This window comes from Miscanthus floridulus, chromosome 8 (genome assembly GCF_019320115.1).
Source record: "Miscanthus floridulus cultivar M001 chromosome 8, ASM1932011v1, whole genome shotgun sequence".
Taxonomy (NCBI): domain Eukaryota; kingdom Viridiplantae; phylum Streptophyta; class Magnoliopsida; order Poales; family Poaceae; genus Miscanthus; species Miscanthus floridulus.
In genome coordinates this window covers 85,038,288-85,060,497 of record NC_089587.1, presented here as the reverse complement: position 1 = coordinate 85,060,497, position 22,210 = coordinate 85,038,288, and the positions used below count along the sequence as shown (strand labels likewise).

At 42.1% G+C, this 22,210-nt stretch overlaps 1 protein-coding gene and 1 non-coding gene across 2 annotated transcripts; one reads left to right on the top strand and one right to left on the bottom strand.

The window, feature by feature from the left end:
* The first annotated feature begins 4,808 nt into the window (after positions 1–4,808).
* LOC136476865 (IRK-interacting protein-like) lies at positions 4,809–8,021 on the top strand. The gene is made up of 2 exons (XM_066474837.1): positions 4,809–5,235; positions 6,245–8,021. The coding sequence occupies exons 1-2, from the start codon at positions 4,933–4,935 to the stop codon at positions 7,763–7,765; spliced, it is 1,824 nt and encodes a 607-aa protein (XP_066330934.1). The 5' UTR covers positions 4,809–4,932; the 3' UTR covers positions 7,766–8,021.
* A 12,099-nt stretch (positions 8,022–20,120) lies between these two features.
* LOC136478749 (small nucleolar RNA R71) lies at positions 20,121–20,229 on the bottom strand. Its single transcript, XR_010764462.1, has one exon. It is a non-coding gene; the product is annotated as a small nucleolar RNA R71 (small nucleolar RNA).
* Positions 20,230–22,210: the final 1,981 nt, after the last annotated feature.

The following is a 22,210-nucleotide window of genomic DNA, read 5'->3' as shown; positions in this document are numbered from 1 at the left end:
CAGTAGTTGGTCCCCTATTCTTGCCTCAGAACCCACTTTTATGAGAAAAAGATCCGGTGAATTAAAAGCATACATGATATTAATTGAATTATATATATATAAATGTAGCTATTACTTACTTTGTGTGCGATTACATCTAGTGACGCTTTGTAATGTTTCATGTGGTGTTCCTCAATGAAACTTTTCTAAACACTGTGCCCAATAAAATAAAAAATTAAATTAGCCTTTAATGGCCCCGTTCGGCTTACCCTATATTCAGCTTGTTCGGCTTGGTTTTATCAGCCGAAACAGTATTTTTCTCTCACAATAATTCAGCCAGAACAGTGTTTTTCAGCCAGTTTCAGCCAAGATTCAGCAAGCCGAACGGGACCATATAATTGTTGCAGTTAAGAGATCGGGGTATATATAGTTGTTAGAGAGACCAAGTTACCCTTGGATAATATCTATCATATCTTGGTACTCTGTTTGCTCTTTTCTTAACGAGTCTAAGATGCTCAACCGACTATTGGCCATATCGATGACCATCAATATCCAGTGATTGCTGCATATATTTTTATACACAAATATGATCGACATTAACTAGAGTCAACATATATATATATGGGAGATAGCTTAGCTAGTAAGCAAATAATTGAACAAATGTTCATATGATCGACATTAATTATTTAACACTCACTTGAACTTGTAGGGGAATAGTATGTCCTTGTTTTGTTGGTTCACTAAGAATCTCATGAGATTTTTCTCGAGTTCAGCTTTCCATTCAGGCAAGGGATTAAGGTGTTTGAATAAGACATTTGGATCAACAAAACCAACATCATTATCCTTTCTCTTTCTGAGTTCTGTCATCTCATATCTGCATATATAAAAATATAGTGTGAGGATATATAATTTATATATATACATGTAGCTTTGTAACAATAAAAATTTATAACTCTCTAATATGTATGTATAATAAATTTATATATATAACAATATAAATTTATAACTCTAATATATATGTATAACAAATTTAGCTATATAACAATATAAATTTATAACTCTCTAATATAGATGTATAACAAATTTATATATATATAAAAATACAAATTTATAACTCTCTAATATATATATATATATATAACAAATATATATATATATATATATATATATATAACAATACAAATTTATAACTCTCTAATATATATATATATAACAAATTTATATATATCAATACATAGTACGTTGGGGCTGGCGGCGTTAGTGGCGCGCGGGGCGGACGGCGTTGGGGCGACTGGCGTTGGGGTTCCAGTCGAGGCCGTGCACCTCCCGCGCGTGCTCGTGGTGGAGGCGCACGAGGTTCTACGGCGGCGGGAGCCGCGCGGCGTCGAAGAGGCACACGGAGCCGTCCCCGAAGGCGGCGGCGCAGAGGGAGTCGTGGGACTCGGACCACGCGCAGTCGAAGAGCGCGTCGGAGGTCAGGAAGGAGAAGATCAGCGCCGGGTCCGGCGGCAGCGAGATCAAGGACGATGAGGTGGCCACGGGCGATGGTGACGAGGGTGGCGGCAGCGGCAGTGGCGATGGATGATGAAGACAAAGAGTGAGGAGAAAGAAGAAACGACCGCCTTATATAGGGGAGGGACCTTTAGTCCCGGCTCCTGTAAACGCCCGGGACGAAAAGACCTTTAGTCCCGACTGGTAATACCACGGCTGGTATTAGTCCTAGCTGGTAATACCAGCCGGGACTAAAAGTTACCTTAGGTTACCTTTAGTCTTGGCTGGTATTACGAGCCAGGACTAAAGGTGTATTTTGGCGGACCGCAAAAAATATAGCCCACCTTTAATCCCGGGTGGTAGATATACCTGGGACTAAAGTTGGGCTACAGTTTCACTTTCCGCTCGTTTCAAGCTCTATTTGTTTTTTATATATTTCTTTCTATAAAATGTTAAAATCTTGTTAATTGCATAGTAAATTAAATACAAGACATAAAATTGTTTTAAAAGAATATGGATTTACTTTTGCTTTATTGCACACAGGAAAATAGTGTGACCTAAAGTTTTTTGTTTTTTCTTATAAATATTGAAACATAATGTCATTAATAATTACTATTTCATTAATGCAAAAATATAGTGTTTAATTTAAATCATCAGGACATGCATCTAACTTCTCGTACTTCTCGCCACGGTAGAGGATGCAGTCATTAGGACATGCATGTATCTTCTGGATTTCTAATCCCAAAGGACAGACTGCCTGTTTTGCTTCGTACGTAGTGGAGGACAATTCGTTATCCTTCGAAAGCATCTTCTTTTGGATTTTCAGTAACTCTCCAAATCCCTTGTTAGGTACACCATTCTTTGCCATCCATTACAGCAATTCCAGTGTGGTACCCAACTTTTTCTGCCCCGCATCACAAGTTGGGTATAACAATTTCTTATGATCCTCTAGCATGCGCTCGAACTTGATTTTCTCCTTTTCACTTTCGCATTCTCTTTGTGCGTCACGAATGGCCTGACCAAGATCATCAGCGGGCTCATCTTCTACCCCTACCTCTTCTTCAGCTTCCCCCATTGCAGTATCATTGAAGGCACCATATTCAGCAATAATATCATCATCGTTCTATTGTTCTTCTTCACCTTCTTTCATTACAATCCTGGTTTCTCCGTGCATCGTCCAACAAATATAGTTTGGCATGAAACCTGACTTCAACAAGTGTGAATAAAGACTCCTTGAGTTAGCATATTCCTTTTAATTCTTACATATGACACATGGGAAGCACATGAAACCATCGTGTTTGTTTGCCTCGGTCACACGTAAGAAAGAATGCACGTCCTCAATGAATTCTTGGGAGCGACAATCAGCATTGTACATCCAATGTCGGCTCATCTGCATTACATGACATACATACCATATTAAAACCTAGAACATAATTAGTTAATTATACGATATGCATGCCACCACACAAGGTATTAATTTATGAAAGTCTCGCTACAATGTAGACAATCTCAACTACCACTAAAAAAACTAAAGCTAAAATACACTTCAGCAGCATAAAGATTTCGTGACCAATCCCAACTAAAACAGCTAGATCATGCGTTTGTTCAACATCTATGGGCTTCTTCCGCAGGATCACTGCCTTATCAGTCGCCATAGCCACCTGTGCAAGACAGTTTTGCACGTGTTCAACATACTCTTTCTCCCAGTACCAGCCTGAACATCTAGTACCATCCCACTAAAATTAAAACAAAAAATTAGAACTTTAATCACAATCATCATGAAAATAAGTATAAATTAATCATAATCATCAAATGCGATAAAATAACTCACATTACGATCCGGACACTTGTAGAAGATACGGTCCTTGTTGGGACACTCCTTTCTCACCCGGTACTCCATCACAATCTTCTCCTCACACTTGCCGCATGCAGGTCCGGCCTCAGTCACTTTGGAACCCGATGAGAGGCCGAGGACCCGAAAGCAGTTGCCATTTACTCTCCATACTCATTTTTAATATAATATAATTTTCTTATTTTATAAACAAATAAAATTAAAAAACTCTAAAATTCATTATATCTCTAAACCATGAAGTGTGCTATACATGTTAGAAATGAAAGCTGAATACTAGTTTTGAATAACTACTTTAACATTCCTTCATCCAAATATGCAAACTTTAAAGTGATTTTGAGCTTAAATGGCTTATAAATAAAAAAATTCATCATAAAAAACCATATATATCTAGTCCACAAAATGAGATATGCTAATAATGAAACATGAGAGTATAAAGTTGGTAACCTTTAGAACCGAAGAATTGATGGACGAATCGAAGAAATCTTGTGATTACCGACGATGAGGAAGAAGAGAGGCCGGCGATGAAGCAAGAACACTGAGCTCGAAGTGGCTCGGGCTCGGGGAGTAAGAAGGGGTATATAGGAGGGATCTTTAGTCCCGGTTGGAGACAGCAACCGGAACTAAAGGTCCCTTTCTAGTCTTGGACGGAGCCTCCAGCCGGGAGTAGACTTTGACTCCTGGTTGGAGGGACCAACCGGGAGTAAAAGTTAACATTTAGTCCCGGTTGATATCTCCAACCGGGACTAAAGATCTCCTACAACAAAAGCCTGCCGCAGAAGCCGTTGGGTAGGGACCTTTAGTCCCGGTCGGAGCTACCAACCGAGACTAAAGGTTTCTCTAGTCTCGAGCGCGAAAAATATCGGGACTAAAGCCAAGTTTCGAAGTGGATCAAAAGTCATTTCTGTACTAGTACTTATCAGCCTAGAAACCAACTAACGAACAAGCTGATTATCATTAGCAGCAGCGTGAATCACACGGATCAAACAAAGCAGAGAAAAGCGTTACTACGTTTAGTACTACACAATCTGTAAGAGAGAAGAACGCTCGAGTTCATAGGTATGACAGTGTATAAGTACATATACGTAATACATGTTGCCGGATCTAGCCAAGCAATAGGTCGCTGATGCCAGAATTTGACTTGCAACTAACCAACCGACGCCTAGATGCCAGAATTTGACTTGCAACTAACCAACCGAAGGAGCTGATCCTATCGCTAATCGCTAATCGCTATCTAACTGAAGCCGGTACAATAGGTCGCTGACACAATGGTCCCCTCCCCTCACAACCTGCAGCCGGTGAGCGAGCATGAGATTTCATTTCCTACAAGTCTCTCTGCAAGTAATAATAATAAAACAAAGGGCTTAAAACAAAACAGCCAACCAACCAGGAGGAACAAGGGCCATTATTCCCTTCTTCCCCTCTCTGCCTGCGGCACACGGCATCCATCATCCACAGTGTGACAGTGTCTCAGTCTCCACTACATTAATTTCCAGCCCCCAATGACGAGAGCCCCCCCGCCTCCACTCACGCCTCCGTCCGGCCAGCCGCAGTAACTGCAGCGCAGCCCAAGCCACCAGCCAAAGGCGCGGCCTTTGACCCGCGCCGGCGCCATGGCCGCGGACGCCACCGCCTCCGCGTCCTCCTCCTCTGCCGCCTACCTCCCGCCGGCGCTTCCAACCTCGCGCCAGGACATCCAGGCCGCCGTCGCCAAGGCCGCCGAGCTGCGCGCGCTCCACGCCGCGCTCCTCCAGGGCGGCGGCGGCGGCGGCGGCGCCTCCAATGCCGGGACCTACGCCAGCGCCAGCCGCAGCCCCGCCGTCATCCGCCTGCCGCCGGCCGCGTCGCCGGCGCTCACCAGGCCGGGCCTCCTGCCTGCCGCCGCCGCCGCCGAGGACTACCCCGTGTTTGCCCCGGTAAGTGGACTGGAGAGCCTCTGAAACTTCTTGCAGCCACGTTTGTTCGTTTGTTTGTTTCTTGGTACCGGAAGCAAATGTTTGTGTGTGGAAGGTGCCTGCTTTGCTGCTGGATTCGCGTGTCCTGCCTTTCCCTGCTAATGTTTTCGTAGATTTTGTGGCTGTTTGATGCTAAGTCAGTGATGGAGTCGCTTGTTCTTCTTGTTGCGACAATGTTCTTTTCAGAGGTTAGCTTGGATTTCTAGGCGTAGATTCCAGTTCAATAGATGGAGTTTGGTTGGAGTCAAGCAAGAAACCTAGAACAGTATAAGTGGTACTTGATTGCATTTCATTTTACTGAAGCAAAGCTGTAGGTCGATCAACCTGGTGGATCTACAGCTCCCAACTAGATAGAGAAAAATCAAGGATTTGTGAAGATAAATCTCTTGTCGTTTTTTGTACTTATTGTTGCCGAGGAATGATTTTGCTACCTAAACTGTTTTCTGCCAACATCTAAGAGCATCCTACTCATACGCTTTGCCGGAATATAATGAGCCATTTCCTCAGCATTAGACTGAACTTTGTTTAAGCTGTCAGGTTGTCTGTAAAGGTTGTTTTGCTACATAGTGGAACACCATTACATGAAAATATAAAAATTCAGGGTCTCCTGGACTCCAAACCGATGTGCATAATCAATTGTTTTTTACTTTTAGAAATAGGTAGAACCCTGCTTTTAAGAAAGCGTACTGCATGAGAGTATGGCCACAAGGGCCCAGGACTGGCTGGGGATGCCAGCATACAAGTAGAGTACTGACTGACACTCGCAAACGTGAAGAATCAATTGATCAGTAGTATGGTAGTATCATGTTTCCACTGAAATCATGAAACATTAAATGGTTGTGTTAAATGTGTTGCCTGCTGGTACAACATTTTCCCATGGATCGTGCATGTTTTGCTTCATGCTGCTGTACTTTCAGTTCCAGTCCGTATTGTAACATAAACCTTGCTGCTTTCTTTGATGAATTCCCAGACTTATGATGAAGAGCCCTTGGGTGGAATGAACTACGTTCGCCAAGATAACAGGAGTATGTCCGAGAACTGGAGTGGCATCGGTTTGGACCATGATGGCCTAGAAGACGAGGTGGCATTCTCAGATTTTGACAATCACAACACCTTCTCTTCGTCAAACAGCGAGCTCCATTTCTCTTCATCAAATGAGCACCTGCGTAACAGAAAGGCATGCAGAAACCATCCGTCACTCCTTCAACCCGCCATCTCTGCTGACAGTTTGATTAGGTCAGCCAGCAGGATGACAGACTTAACTGAATTTAAGGCTGTTACAACATGTAATACCTGCAAGCCTGCAACCATCAGTCGGGACACTGAAGCTGATGCCAAGTCCTTGAAGAACCTCAATAGCACCGCGCCGCTGTCAAACTACCACCCTGCTGCCTTCTCCCGGACAAGACACAAAGGGCCACATATTCTCTCCTGGCTCTTACCGAAGTCAAAGAGGAAACCGAAATCAGACATGTCATCGAACACAATCGAATGTGAGAACATGTCACAGCTTCTGAAGGACTGGGGTGTGTTCTCACTGGAGTCCCTGAAGAAAGAGGTTGTTGAGGCCAATGAGCACAGGGACGCTGCCCTGCAAGAAGTATCAGAGATGAAACTATCACTAGGAGAACTGACTACCAAGCTAGTGAACCTGGAAGCGTACTGTTCGGAATTGAAGAAGGCTCTAAAGCAAGCGACGAGCGCAAAGAACATGCAATCTCACTCAAAGAGATCGACTAGATCAGTTGCTAGGAGCAGAGACAATTCCTTGCCCGTGAGCCATGAAGTTATGGTAGAAGGGTTTTTGCAGATAGTATCCGAGGCCCGTCTTTCCATAAAACAGTTCTGCAAGATATTGATACAGCAGGTTGAAGATGCTGACAACGGACTATCAGATAAGCTAAATTTACTCCTGCAACCGTATCAAATCACGCTCAGTGACAAGCACCCGAAACTAGTGCTGTACCACCTCGAAGCTCTGATGAACCAAGCGATGTACCAAGACTTTGAGAACTGCACATTCCAGAAGAACGGGTCGCCCAAGTGCCTCGACCCTAAGCAGGACGGGCAGGAGAGCTTCGCCTCGTTTGTCGCGCTGCGCAACCTGAGCTGGAACGAGGTCCTGAAGAAGGGCACCAAGTGCCACTGTGAGGACTTCAGCCGCTTCTGCGACCAGAAGATGAGCTGCATCGTGTCCACCCTGAACTGGTCGTGGCCGTGGGCTGAGCAGCTGCTGCAGTGCTTCTTCGTGGCGTCCAAGTGCATCTGGCTGCTCCACCTGCTGGCGTTCTCCTTCAGCCCGCCGCTGACGATCCTGCGGGTCGAGGAGAACAGGGCGTTCGATCAGACATACATGGAGGACGTGCTGTTGGACAAGCAGCGGTCGCAGAACCATCCGTCGTCGTCGCAGGTGAAACTCATGGTGATGCCTGGGTTCTATGTCCAGGACAGGCTGCTCAAATGCAGGGTGCTCTGCAGGTACAGCAGCTAGGTCCGGAGCTTATATATGTCTGTTGCTGATTGTGAGGTGCTTGTTGCGTTCTTTTGACTGATTGTTAGTGTGATGCAGTAGTATTTGTTCTGTTAGGTTGCAAAGTGCTATATATACTGGGATGCCAGAATGTCATTTTGACCGTTGACGTGCCTGTCAGTATATCTGTAACATACTTGCGCAGTAAGAGAGCCATGTTCTGTAAGAAAGATGTATGCAAGATGTTAATTCAACAGATTCCTCCAACTTTTTGAAGGGGAAAAAAGGGGATTTTTGATTAACAGATTCCTCCATCATTTGGCATTTTTAGATAAAGGGATATTATTACCCTGTATCAACCAATTCAAAGATGTACAGAGCTGTCCGTTATTTCAACTTCAACCAAAATGGGGGAAACACGCACGAGTGTTTTCATCATCATCTAAACACCAAGACATGAGAAGAGTTTCTGTACGGTGCTCCTCTTTTGTTATGTCCACAAGCCTAATGTGAGCAAAGTAACTGAGATGAACACCAAGACATCTGGTCTGTACGTGGAACAAGCAGAACGAAAGCAGAGACCAGCTAACACTCACCTTGTTCTACAGCAATACTTTAACAGTATTTTTCAGCGAACGAACAGTGTTTTTGTCTCACAACATTCCAGTATAAGCAACAGCGTAAGCCAAAAGGGGTTTTAAAAGCAAAACCGAGGGGCCCAAATCTGCGTTCTCCGCCGAAAATTTCCGTTACAAATTCAGCTCCAAAGTAGACTTAGCATAGCGAGGGAGCCATGGATTCAACGGTTTTCCTCTTCAGATGAAGAAGCATCTGGGGAGTGCAAGGTGACCTACACGTAGGGCTCCATTTAAAACGCTGTAATTTCACTTAATTTCAGATGAAGAAAAGTCGAGAAACAGAAGAAAAAAAAATCTGGCGTTCCAAATAGTATGAGAAGACCCAAACGGCCGGCCCACAGGCTCTCCTCCTACCCGGCGGCCGTCGGAGGCCGGCGTCCCCGTAGCAGCAAACAGAAAGACGGTTAGGCCCAGGGTCCGGCAGCCCATACGGTGAGCGAGTTCTTTCACGAAGCCCAGCAGCAGCCCCTTCGCTTCGCCCGGTGGCCGGCCTGCGCTGTTGACCCTGGTCCGTCCCCGGCGGCCGCCGGCCGGGCGCGGTCTCTCCCACAGGCCACAGCGCACTCACTTGTCAGGTGTTCATTTCAGACCGCAGTTTGTATACTACTACGAAAAACACAGTAGATTTTTGAACTAAAAAGCCACAGCCGCAGGCCAGCTTACGGCCCGGGGTGCTTGCCTGGACTGCAGACACGGACGCACAGTGGACAGTGGACTGGAGTGGACGATCGAACCAAAGGCGAACTCATTGCCGACTCCACTACCTCGGCATGCATCATGCATGCATGCGCTTTTCACTTTTTCATTCAGATTCAGATTCAGTTTTCAGTTTTTACCCCCGTGCCATCATCAGTCACCTCGTCACATGCGGGCGTTCGTTTTCGTTGTGCATCATGAGTGAATGGCCACATCGGCGCCTCCCACTATCACTGCTGGACTTGGGCCCCGGCGGCGGTGGCACAAGTTTCACGGCACGAGCTGCCACGCACCACGACGGTGAATCTGGATGGGGCGGTGCGATGCGGATCAGAGCACAGGAGCAAAGCACAAGTTGCGGCAAGCTCGATCAAGCGCACTGTGGCTGATGGTGCGTTTTACTTTCGACAGAGAGCAGAGCACCACCTCCTTCTCTCCGCATGCAGTCTTCTGCACCATGCGTTGATGACGACGACGACCCCCGCCCCGCCGCGCGCTCGTCTGAAAACGGAAATTTCCTCTCTTCTCCACGGGTTTTCAACGCGCGGACGGAAGAGCAGCTGCTACGGGACACCGGTACTGCGTACTAACCACCGTACCCGGCTAGCCGGTCTCTGAAAACTTGAAAGGTCGCCGGGACGGAAGAGCATCATGGGTATTTGTACACAGGCACTCAGGCATGGTTGACAAACTGCGCTGCCCGGCCGTGGTTGCCTTTGCTCTTTTGAACCAGCAGCGCCGCCGCCGACCGCGCCGAGCTAGGCAGGCCTGTCTGTCGTCTCCGTCTACAGCGCCTGACTTCTCGTGCAGTACGTCTGGATGCGTTGCGCCGGAGCTGGAGCTCCACGGTCCACGCACTGGGACGATGGTAGCAGGAAAACAAGTACTGCACCAGCACCATACTCCTATGCCCCTGTGCACCGCTCTCTCGCACCAGCTTCTCCATCTTTTCCTCCGTCGTCGATCGATGATGCCTTGTCACGTGAAGAGAACAGTCGATAATCCAGTCCACGCAGACGTCAGGCGTGCATGTTATATGATGTGATGGGTTTCGTGCATTCGAAATTTCCAAAATTATACTCCCTTGGTCTTAAAACAAGTGCGCATCTCACGTTTGAGAAGTAAAACTATATAGAAAAAATACTATTTATGATGTATAATAAATGTCATTAGATTGGTTATGTTATATACTTTCATAACAAGATTATTTGGAGATACAATACAATCAAATTTAGAAAAAAGTTCGACTCCTTGATAAATGTAATGCACACTTATTTTAGGACCGAGAGAGTAACTCATAGCACTCTCCTGCACTTAAATGATTGCTTTGTCTTAAAATAACCATCCGTCTCAAAATAAGCCCAAGTCTCACTCCGCGAGTAGTCTGACTATCCGTGAAGTGAGACTTGGGTATTATTAATTTAGCCCTTGTTTAGTTCCACCCTAACTTCCAAAAAGTTGCTACAGTACCTGTCACATCGAATGTTTGCGGCCCGTGCATAGAGCATTAAATGTAGACGAAAAGAAAAACTAATTGCACAGTTTGGTGGGAAATTGCGAGACGAACGTTTTGAGCCTAATTAGTCCATGTTTGAACACTATTTGCCAAATAAAAACGAACGTGCTACAGTAGCCCAAAATCCAAATTCCTACAACTAAACACAGCCTTATTAGATTGAGCATGCATGATATATACTTTCATGATAGACTTATTTAGAGATGTGCATTTATTTTGGGAAAGCGAGACTTCTCGAAAAAGATTGGGAAAAGTGATACTTATATTTATTTTGGGACAAAGGTAGTATCATTTTTTAGAGCCAAGCTGTTTAAATTTATATATATATATATATATATATATATATATATATATATATATAAAGAAAAGATACTGATATTTAATAAATACCATTAAATCAGTTGTAAGATATATTTTTATAATAAATACCATATTACTATTAATAATTAGAGGCCCCAATGGAGCCTCCACGTTAATACTCACTAGATGCGCTAAAAAAAACGATAAATGTTAGAAATTCTCACATTAATCAAATCAATAACTCTAGCCATCCATAACCATTGGATCTATTTTGTTTTCTAGAAAATTACCCACCTTTGCTATTATAAATAAAAAATCAATTTTTAGGAGGAAAAAGAATTAACCGTTTGGAGAAGATCTTGATGGGTCGTACCTAAGAACTAACGATAGTTAGTAAAATATCAGTTGAGTCATATTAATCACGTCACATGGTTCACAAAATATCTTCTACCACATTCACAATTAGTTATTACAATTAGCCTGATCACTTGTTGGTTTCAGCCAGGGCTTATCAGCCAGCCACCAATGTTTTCCTCTCGCAACAAACCAGCACTAGCCGAGCTTATCAATTCAGAAATCAACAAACGAACAAGCCGTATATCTATATTAATAAAACAAAACATCTATATTATTAAAATATCAAAAAAATATCATTTTACTGACGTCTTCTATTATAATTAATATAAAATATTAGATGACTCTGATCACATTCACTTGGCAATGTATTAATTAAATGTAATATCTGCAGTACCCCATCACGTCTCGATTAATTAATCTATTAATAAAAATCTGATAGAAAGTTAATATCTCAATAAAAAATCAGAGGCAATCTATCCACGCCGGCAAACAAGATACATGTATGCCGCCAGACTGCTTTATCTCCTACAACTAAAAAAAAGAAAGTAAGACCACCATTTCGTGCGACAATCGTCGCTCCGTCGGTCCGCCCCTCCCTTGCGATACCGCGTGTCGTAATCCTATAAAAGGAACCCCCCCTGCGAATTTTTTTTTGCCTCCCCCTCGCCGCCGACGCCGCCTCCCACACCGCGCGACTCCCCCACTCCCTCGACGCCTCCTCTCGCACGCGCGCGACTCCTCCTCCTCGATGTCTCCCCCACGGACGAGGCACCAGCCCACCAGGCGAGGGAGCCACCCATCAGGCGAGGGCGCCGGCCAAGGACGCCACGCCACCTGCCTCCGGCACGGCAATACAGGCCTCCCACCGCCGGCCACCAGGGCTCAGGGCCCGCGCACACTCTCTCTCGTGGCAACCACAGACCATCGCGGCTGCCCTACGTTAGGTGCCTAGGTTTTCATCGGGCCCTTTGCCATGTCTTCGTCGGACCCTTCGCCGGTGACGAGCATCCAACAGGTACGCCTATCCCTTCCCTGCTCTCTCTTCTGTGCGAAGCCGAGGACCCAAACCCTAACCTAAGCTATTTGGTGTACTCAGATTTGATCTAATATCAAGTCTACCAAATTCGATTTTCTACAAAAGTTATCAAGTGTGCATATGTCCACCGTGTCCTTTTACTGGATCCACCCCTACTGTTGGTCTTGGTTTTGTTGATTTGCTATGTAGTGATGGAGGGTTTAGGGATGAACTACCTTGAGAATCCAACAGAAGCAATTGGATAGTTTGGTAAATCTACTAGCAGAGGCAAGCAGGTACTGTTGCTATGCACCTTTTGCTTAGTTTATAATAGCAAAATTGCTGGTAATTTTGTCTCGTCATGATTGACATAATGATTTGTACCCATACCCCGAGCTAAACTATGTACTGACTATTGAATTAGTTCTAGCATCTCAATAGTGTCTATAGTTTAATTATTCGTCCATAGAAACAGACCATGTTTTCTACACATTATGATTTGTGAATATATAAATTGTTTAATTATTTGTTCATCCATGACTCAAGGTCCTATGTCTTCTTTGCATTTGATGAAATGCCTAACACATGCCATTTTTATATTGCTTGTCTTATAGAATAGCAAATAAAGAATCTTGTGCACGTGCTCAAGGGACCATCTCTGGTTGTCTTCATTCTCTCTCAAACACGATGCAAGTACCTGATAATTATGTTGGTATTAAATAACATATGATCTACTCAGCATGTATACTTGGTGTTTGTTGTTTTTTCCATTGCAGGAAGCAGCGGTTCCTCTCGCTCGTGGTGCTGGTGCCACATAGGAGGTGTCCTTGGAACCCCTCACCCTAGCGCCGTTGTTTTAGCCTGCCACACGGTTCTAGTAACTGTAGCACACGCACTTCCATGACGATCAGCATGGTCCGTTCGAAACCCGCCTATCCGTGCGCACACTAGCTAGGTGAGAAGTTGTTCTGAGTCATGAGTTGTCATTTGGATGAATTACATGATGTGCTTCTTATTATGTAGCATATGCATCTCTTTGAATTTCTAGAGTGTGCACGTGATTGCAAACTTAAATGCAATACTTGGCGTGATTTGGCTATATCTGCCGAAATCCAGTAGAATTAAGGTACATTTCAATTTTGAACCATAGATGGTTGCATATGATATCTTAGAGGGGAGGGAAGCTTATGCAGTACTGGATGGGAGTGTTTGCTGAAATCCCCCTTAATTTTGCATTACAAAGATTAGATAAGTGGACATGAACAAAAACTTAGGATTCAATTTCTACAAGCAGGAACAATTGCATTTGCTACTGTTTCTCTATGACACATGTCCATATTTCTATTTCTTCTAGCCTTTTAGATATCCTCTCTTATGCTGAAGATAACAACAATAGATATATATTAAGGAAACTAGCCCATCATATTATTTCTTGTTGGACTGCATGTTTTTTTATTGTTGACGTGAACAACATTGGAATTTAAAAGGAGTCAAGTGCAATAGTATGTTTGTTTATATTACCTCTACCATGATGTCAGCATGCCATTGATTATTATCCTTGTTCTATGCTCCTCAAAGCGAAGTGATTTATTATAATACTACTTATAACCTAATTGGTATTCACCTTCTTATTAGGCTCTGGAAGAGTGAGGTCGAGAAAAATATCTCTTTGTTGAGAGTGTTGATCTTTAGTGATGGAGAAGTAGAACAAAATCAAGAGCAGGTCGTCCAGAATCTGCCTTCCTTGGGTTGGGGAGTACGTTAGCTCTCCTTTAATCTTCTTCATGACCTTTTTAAAATTTAACGATGTGTTTAACTGGTTTTTTATCGGGTGTAGGCCTGATTATTACCTCTATGGTTACAGGTAAGGAAAGATCTGGTTCACTGCTGGTGCATTTTGCTTAGGCAGAAGGCTGATGAAACATATTGTTGCATGTAGTATATTGAAAATTATCTGTAGCTTTTAGATTTTCTTGCTGGTTGGTAAGGCTTCTGGGTCCACGTTCGAGCACTTCATTTTGTTCGGATATCTTCTTTTTAATTTTTGCATACAATCTCTATAAAGACCAGTAATTGAATAGTTGCCACCGTCGAAGGATTGAATTTCATAGCAGAGTCACCATGAGTGTCATCAGAAATAAATCATTAACAAACCATGAGTGTCATTTTCTCAGGTGTCCCTTGCACTAGAGCCCCTACAAGAGCACTTCGAACACTGGGCTATGACATTACTCTCATATTCTCATTACAATGAGTCAAAAAATCAGCACTAACATGGGATACAGTGTAAAACCAATTTTGTTGTTAAGGGTTAGTAACAATGATTTGTTTTTATTTTTTTCTTAGCAGGAGCAAGCAATGTTTGTGTAGCAAATGCAATGTTTGTTTTCAGGTTCGTCTCGAAATTATTTGGCCATGTAGATTTCTTTTCCAGTGAGCTTTTGTCAGAACAACAAATTTTGTTAGATGAGTCTGTCAGTTGTGTCTTGCTTGTCGCTATTCAGTGTAGAGTTTCTATTAATAGTGAGTTTTTTCGGAAATGGATTAGCAAATATACTACAGGATTCTAATGCACAAATCCTTGTTTTCCTCTGGTAGGTAGGACGTTTCAACTACATTCGCTTGTCTACAAAGTATGGTCTTACACGTAAATTCAGTTGTATGTCAGTATCTTTCAATTTATAAAGTGTTTGAGCTATTAGTTGAAAATTCTTTGGCATTAAAGCCAAATGTTTGGTTGGCAAGATTTGATTTGCTCAGATAGATTAGTTACCGTGTCGAGACATTACTGGAATCTTTTTTAGATTACTATTGTTGGAGCGGATGAATCAATTTTTATCACCATCACTATTTATGTGTAAATATTGTTTTTTAACTTTAGGCAGCGAGGGGACCATCATTTCAACAACCTCTTAGCTTGGATTGTTCTAAAGATTAAAGAGGATGTAAGGCACTCAATTCTACACCATCTATTTGATTGCCTCCCTAAATCCGAGTTGGTTTTAACTAATTCGGAAATTATGAATACTGCATATTGTTTTGCCATATTTTATCTAAAAAACAAAATAATTAAAACTAACATCCAGAGAATTTCTAGTTAAAATTTTGTTAGAGATGTTTTGTTTTTAGAATGAGCAAATCCAAAAAGATGGAATCAGGCTATCAGAGACTATCTGTTAACTAAGATGGTTTTTTTCCTTGGGTTGCCCAGAATTATTGCAATTTTACAGGATGAATCAATGGTTGCCATTCATACAGTGATGCTTGATGCTTAGCACAACCAGGTGCCAAAGCAACTATGAAAAATAATCGAATGTAGAATAAGTTCTTGTGCTCAATAAATTTTGCTGCTTGCTGGTAGATCAGTAACGGTCACATGTGAATATGCTAGGATGGATGCTTGGTTTGGATGGCACGATGATGACTTCATCGACATTTGCGATATTCTTGACAGTAGTGCTCCAGTACTGCTTAAACTACTAATGTCCTAAAGCCAACCATCGAAATATATTGGCATTGACTCTCAAAGGTAAGTTGTGGGTTCAAGTTCAGTTTTCTCCACTAATATATGTCTGAAGCAACCATGCTTAGTAAATATTTTTTGATTTTCCTCTGATCTGAATATGAACTGAACATAGCGTTTGTTGTACAACTGCCTTACGGTTTGCCTTTTTATTTACAGATTATATTATAATTATAATATTGCTCTGTTTCTTCTAATGCCCTATTCTTTGTAGAATCTAATTACTTTGATCTCCAGCATCCTAAAGATAGGGAGCTTCTTGTTGATCCTAAGTTGATGTTCGTTGGGAACAAACTAGGAAGATCCATAAGGGGAAGTAACTATATTTTTGAGGCATGCATACTCACACCTAATTTTTCACATGTATGTGGCTACTTTATTGGACTGAATTTTAAGTATCTGCATTAGTTGTTGTTTTAGTTTATTTTCATTTGTCTTTTAGTATGTTTAAGTCATATTCAGTAGTCCTGTATTCCTTGTATCTCTAAATAGGTATGGTGATCAAATTGTAGTGATAGGTTCTTAACCGTGGAAAAACTCCTAAAGAAAAAGCAACACTTGAACCCTATTTCAGTCGAGAAGTAAATATAATGTGTAAAGTGAAACATGAGAATCTTGTCAAGGTACTTCCTGGTCTGAATGACATGTTTGTGTGGCTACATAGATTGTCATTTTTTGGGACCTTCTCACAACTGTTTATGCACTCATGCAGTTCATTGGAGCTGGGAAGGGACCATTGATGGTGATTGTTATTGAGCTACTACCAGGAATGTCACTAAAAACTTATCTAAATAGTATTTGGCCTAGCCAACTAGATACACACATCACACACTGCAATTAACTGTGCAATGGACTGTTTACATGCCAATGGCATAATGTATAGAAACTTGAAACCTGGTAAGGATGCTCTTCTGACATTGTACACTATGAACCTGTGATCCTTTAGCACGGATAAGTTTCTTTTATGTTGGCAAAACAGAAGTTACATTGCATAGCATGCTGATATTTTGTTCCCATTTTCTTTAGTATTATTGAATCCTTTTGATAGTTGAATTTGTTTCCAGTTTCAAATGCATATTGACAATTGAGTGGTGGAGATGGACCTGAGTGTAAGGCGCAACTTAAGCTAAGTACTGGACTTGCAAAATAGACTCCACGAGTCGGCACATGCACATTTATGAAACTAGAAGTACGCTGTGGCAAGGGACGACAAAATCTGATAGCTAGAGGGTACATGGTGGCTGGCATCTTTTTAATCTTTCAACAAACTGCACATTAATTTTGTCAAAAAGAAATTTAGAGGTTAGAATATATATTTTTGGAATTGTAAATAGTAGGTGTGCAATATAATCTCTTTGTGCGATCCGTGTGTATTTAGTATAAAAGTTTTGTTGTCCCATAGTAGCGCACGGGCACGCTACCTAGTTATATATATAAATAAATAAAGATGACGCAATTTTCATGGCCATGCGAAAGCTGAAATTAAAACTCTCTAAATTTTGCACATCTGCCATTTATGAACCATAAATCAAAATAGCCCATAAATTTGTATTTAAATTACCTACATTTATTATTATGAAAGATTAATGCAAAGTATTTCTTAAGTTTTGTAGCAGAATTACACACGTATGTCACTAACAAACATAATATAAAGTAAAACTTTTGATTATCCAAATTATCAACCTTCATTGTTATAAAAAATAAATAAAAACATGTCTAAATCTACATGTAATACTAATATAAGTTTATATTCCAACTAAAATATTATGACATTTCAAACTGGTAATCTACTTTATAAAATAAAAAATATATAACACTAAATCGACGCTTAAAAATCCATATAAGTTATTACAACAAATAATTAATAACCATTGTTATTTAAATAAGTTTATTATACATTGACTGAAACATTACTCCATATCAACATTGGCAATCTAATTTTAAGCGTTCAATGTGTTTGTAAAACAATAGTACTACACAACAATTATTTCTATCAGTATAATAAATTTAATATCTTAATTATCACAGTCCAAGCTATAATGACTTTTTTGCATTGCAGTAGCAAAGAGTGTAGCCTAGAATCTGCATTGTTTTTAAGTAAAATAAAAAAGGTATTATAATAACATGTTGTTAAATATTAAGCTCTAGACAATCGACCTTGAAAACCAATGAATTCATCACGAGGACATGCAATTAATAAACGTGACCCAGTATCTCACCAAAAATCTCTAAAACATACTGCCACCAGCCAAAAAGTGTGCCTAACCTATATCTATAATTAACTAATCTATCTTCCTGAGTTCATCAAAAAAAAAAACAAAAAACAAATCTATCTGATGGTGGTGGAATCCAATCCCACTAATAAATATAGACTATAAGCAAACACCAGCAAGGCTTCAATGGCACATTGATGCACAAGGCCATCACATGCGACCTTCAGAAGCAGAAACTACAACGATATATAATGGCAAGATAAATAAGGTAATCTACCAATATTCCTACTTTCTTCCACATGCAACTTTTCCATTAAATACTATATTTTGATTAATATATCAATCTAATTATTGTCACATCTATTGATTATATATATATATATACACATATATATATACATATATATATATATATATAGGAAAAAGCTACCTACAGAACATCTTGCCAACCTAGGAAGTCATCTACACTAACGAGATGATTCTAAAAGGAGCGGCACATACCTGACTAGGATGGAAACATAATAATATTATCATCACCTTTTCAAGATCACAACAAATACATATCAAATAATTTCAACGATGCAACAACAATGTGTTAATGACTTTAGAGCAACGACATAATTATGTTAGCGACACCATTCATGAAGAAAAAAAGTCAAAAACCAACAAATGGCAAGCCAAACATCATTGGTATGGACTTCCAAATTATCCTCAAAAATTTCAGCAAACAACTCAATGGAAGACTATAATTTATGAAAACAATTGAAGGTACACATCAAGATATCCAATACCCAATCATGTTATTATTTTTTTATTTGCCGGTGAATTTACCTTTTAGTATTATTATCCACACAATTTAATTTCTATAGAGAGAAGTCCAACATGCCTATTGTTGACAATAGTTAACAACCATTATAAACCATTAATATAACATGTATATAGGCATAAATATAATCACCAATGAAGGTCTAGGGGTTTAAACTAACAAATTCCATGAGTTTTGGTGAATCTGTATTTTCTGCAGGGTTTATCCAGCAAACCGTCAAGGTGGACCTAGATGTCAGTTTTAATCACGATATTCCGCAACAAAATGGACACCAGAAGGTTCTAGAAGACTTCAGAGGACTCCACACCGCACCATTCATATATACATTTACCTCTTGACTTACCCCTATTATGAGTAAGAATATTGGTTATGGTTTACTTCTCCATCAATAGTATAAGTTATCAATAAATGTCCATGCCAAACCTTCCCTGTGGTAAAAATATAAATAACAATACCTGGAATACTCCCGGATGAAGTGCTACAATGGTATATTATCTGTGCGCTTGTAGATCCTTTTCACTCATATATTCTTTCAAGTCACAAGTAAATACCAACAAGCATTTCTGGCATCATTTCTAGAGATTACATTCAAAACATTATTCTTGGTAGCGATGTTAAGAAATGCCAACAAGCATTTCTGGTGCCATTGCCGAGGAAGGTAGCTAGGCAAAAGAAGTATTGATAAACTTATACTTATTGATGTGATCGAGATAACCATTGACCTCTGCTCAAACAGGCTTACCCTTATTTTTTCTACTTGTGTATCTTATGCAGGGTAATATATGACCAGTTTTGACCTTCCAACAAACTACATTGATGATCTAGAAGTATTACTTAGGAGAACTAAGGCTAAACTCAAGAAAGTTTTAGATTTAGAGTAGGAAGACAACCGAATAAGGCAAAGCTTAACACCTGAATTTAAAGCCATGGCTGATAAGACTCTCCATGAGTTCTCTGCTCTAACTACGGCCAACGTCCGTACTGGACCGGCGATCAATGTTGGACACAATGGATTTGAGCTCAAGCCAGCTCTGATCAACATGGTGCAAGCAAGCCAGTTTTGTGGGAAGGCACATGAAGATGCGAGTGCTCATCTCCAACACTTTCTAGAGATCTATAGCACTTTCACCATTAAGGGAGTGACCAGAGACGCCATACTACTTTGCCTCTTTCCATTCTCACTCTTAGGAAAGGCGAAGCAATGGTTCTACACCAACAAAGATAGAAACACTACATGGGATAATTGCTCCACTGTCTTCCTAGCAAAAGTTCTTTACCCATAGGCAAGACCAATGCTTTGCGTGGGAGAATCTCAAGTTTTTAGCAACAACACGATGAATCTGTCCCTGAGACATGGGAATGTTTTCAAGATTATATATCAGAATGTCCTCATTATGGGATGGAGAATTGGCTACTCATGTAGACTTTCTACCATGGGTTGACCAACAGTACCCTTGAGACTATGGATGCTACTGCTGTAGGTGCTTTTCTATCACTCACACTCCCAGCTGCAACAACTCTTGTGGAGAAGATGACCTCCAACCAAGGCTAGAATGAAGAATGAGTTCAGACTCGCAAGAGAAGTGGAGGTATGCATCAACTCAAGGAGGTAGACATGTTGTCTACCAAGATGGACCTACAGATGAAGAAGCTCGAAGATCGAGCTAATAAGAAGCAAGAAGTCATGCACATTCATGATTCTTGCATGATATGTGAAGAGTGTGGAAACATTGGGCATTTAGGGAACAATTGCCCTAAAATTCATGAGGATGTGAATGTAACACCCCAGTGTTCTGCCTGCATTTAGGCACTGCGAATCACGCATATCATGCATCATCAAGCATCCAAATTATACATGCTTAATCATGTGAATAACAATTGAAACATTGCTTTGAAACATCTGAAACATGCGTGAAACCTGAATGCTGCATACACCTGTTTAAGAATTGTTTTGCCCTAAATTTTTCTTGCTAGGTTAGTAAAACATGTTTGGCTACTATTGTAAATCATCTAGCAATGTTTAGTTAAATTTTTGGAGCAATGTTTGTATTCAAATTAATTCAAAATTTGGCTTCAAAAATAAATTCCAAAAATTAGGGTTTTGAGCTAAACATGGACCTTGATGTTACAATTCAAAATTTAGAAAGAATTTGGCTTTGGTCATAAAAGCAAAGTTGTAGAAAATTAAATTCTAAGCAACTTTCATTTTTGGTACATTTTCAAAAGAGGTCATTTTCTTGCTCAAAATAATATTTGAAAGATGGCATTTAAAAATTCCTTGAAAATTTTTATTTGGAAAAGGATCTTTCTTCTTCGCGGGCCGCCGCCTCGCTTCTGGCCCGCCTGCCGAAGCCGGCCCAGCGCGCCAGCAAAGCCGCCCGCAGCAGCGCGCCTTCCGCGCCAGCCCACCTCTCCTCGGCCCAGCCTAGCCCCGCGCGCTGGCTCCTTCTCCGCGCGCCACGCCGTTCGCCGCGCCACGCTCCCGACCGCGTCAGGCGATGCCCGCCGCGTGGCCGCCTTGTGCTGGCAACTCACGCCGCGCGGCAGCCGTGGCCTGAACCCGCTCCCACACGCCCGCCTACATCTGCTGCCCTCGCTGCGCACCTCCTTTCGCACTCCCACTCCCTCAAGCGCAGCAACAGCAGCAGCGCGTGCCTGTGCTGCCGAGCTCACCGACGCGCTCCGCCGGCGTCGAGCTCCCGCACCACCGCGCCATTCCCCGATTCCTCGCGCCCGCAACTCCGCCTCACTTTCCTTCAAGTCGCACTCGAGCTTGCACCGCCTTCCGAGCACAGGTCGAGCCTCCCCGCGTCTCGCCACCGACGGCCATGGCGCCGCCGTGCTCGGCCGCCATGGAAGCCGTCTTCCTTCTCCTCTCTAGCCTCGCCTAGCTACCCTACCGCACTCGCCTTCTCCTCGCACATCCCGTGCGCTCGCCAGCTCACCCTGCCGTGGCCGGAGATGGCCGCCGGCCGCTGGCCGAGCCGCGCCGCCGCGCCAGCGCGCACACCGGCGAGGCACTCTGCCTTAGCCAGCCAGGCCGGCCAGGCCAAAAGCGGCCGTGGGCCGAGGCCCTACCAGGCCGCCGCGCTCCCTTTTCGCTCAGACCGCGTGGGCTAGATGTGGCCATGGGCCAGTTGTTTCCCGCGGGCCGGCCCAGCATTGTTTAAATGATTTGTTTTCATTTATTCTTTATTATTTGAAATCTAAAATGGTTTGAAAAATGTTTGGGTGCTCAAATTTGATCCAAATTTGTTCAAACAAATTTTGCTAGGTTCCTTAGCATCAGATCTACTTGGGAAAATTATTGCATGTCATTTTTGGGATACTTTTCTGTAGGATTTTATTTAATCATGTATATTGCTGACAACTTGAAAAATGT

Bases quoted from the DNA above. Each gene is read 5' to 3' on its own strand.
- LOC136476865 (XM_066474837.1), top strand. From the start codon at position 4,933: ATGGCCGCGGACGCCACCGCCTCCGCGTCCTCCTCCTCTGCCGCCTAC. The intron at 5,236-6,244 runs GTAAGTGGACTG...ATGAATTCCCAG, and splicing joins ACTACCCCGTGTTTGCCCCG to ACTTATGATGAAGAGCCCTT.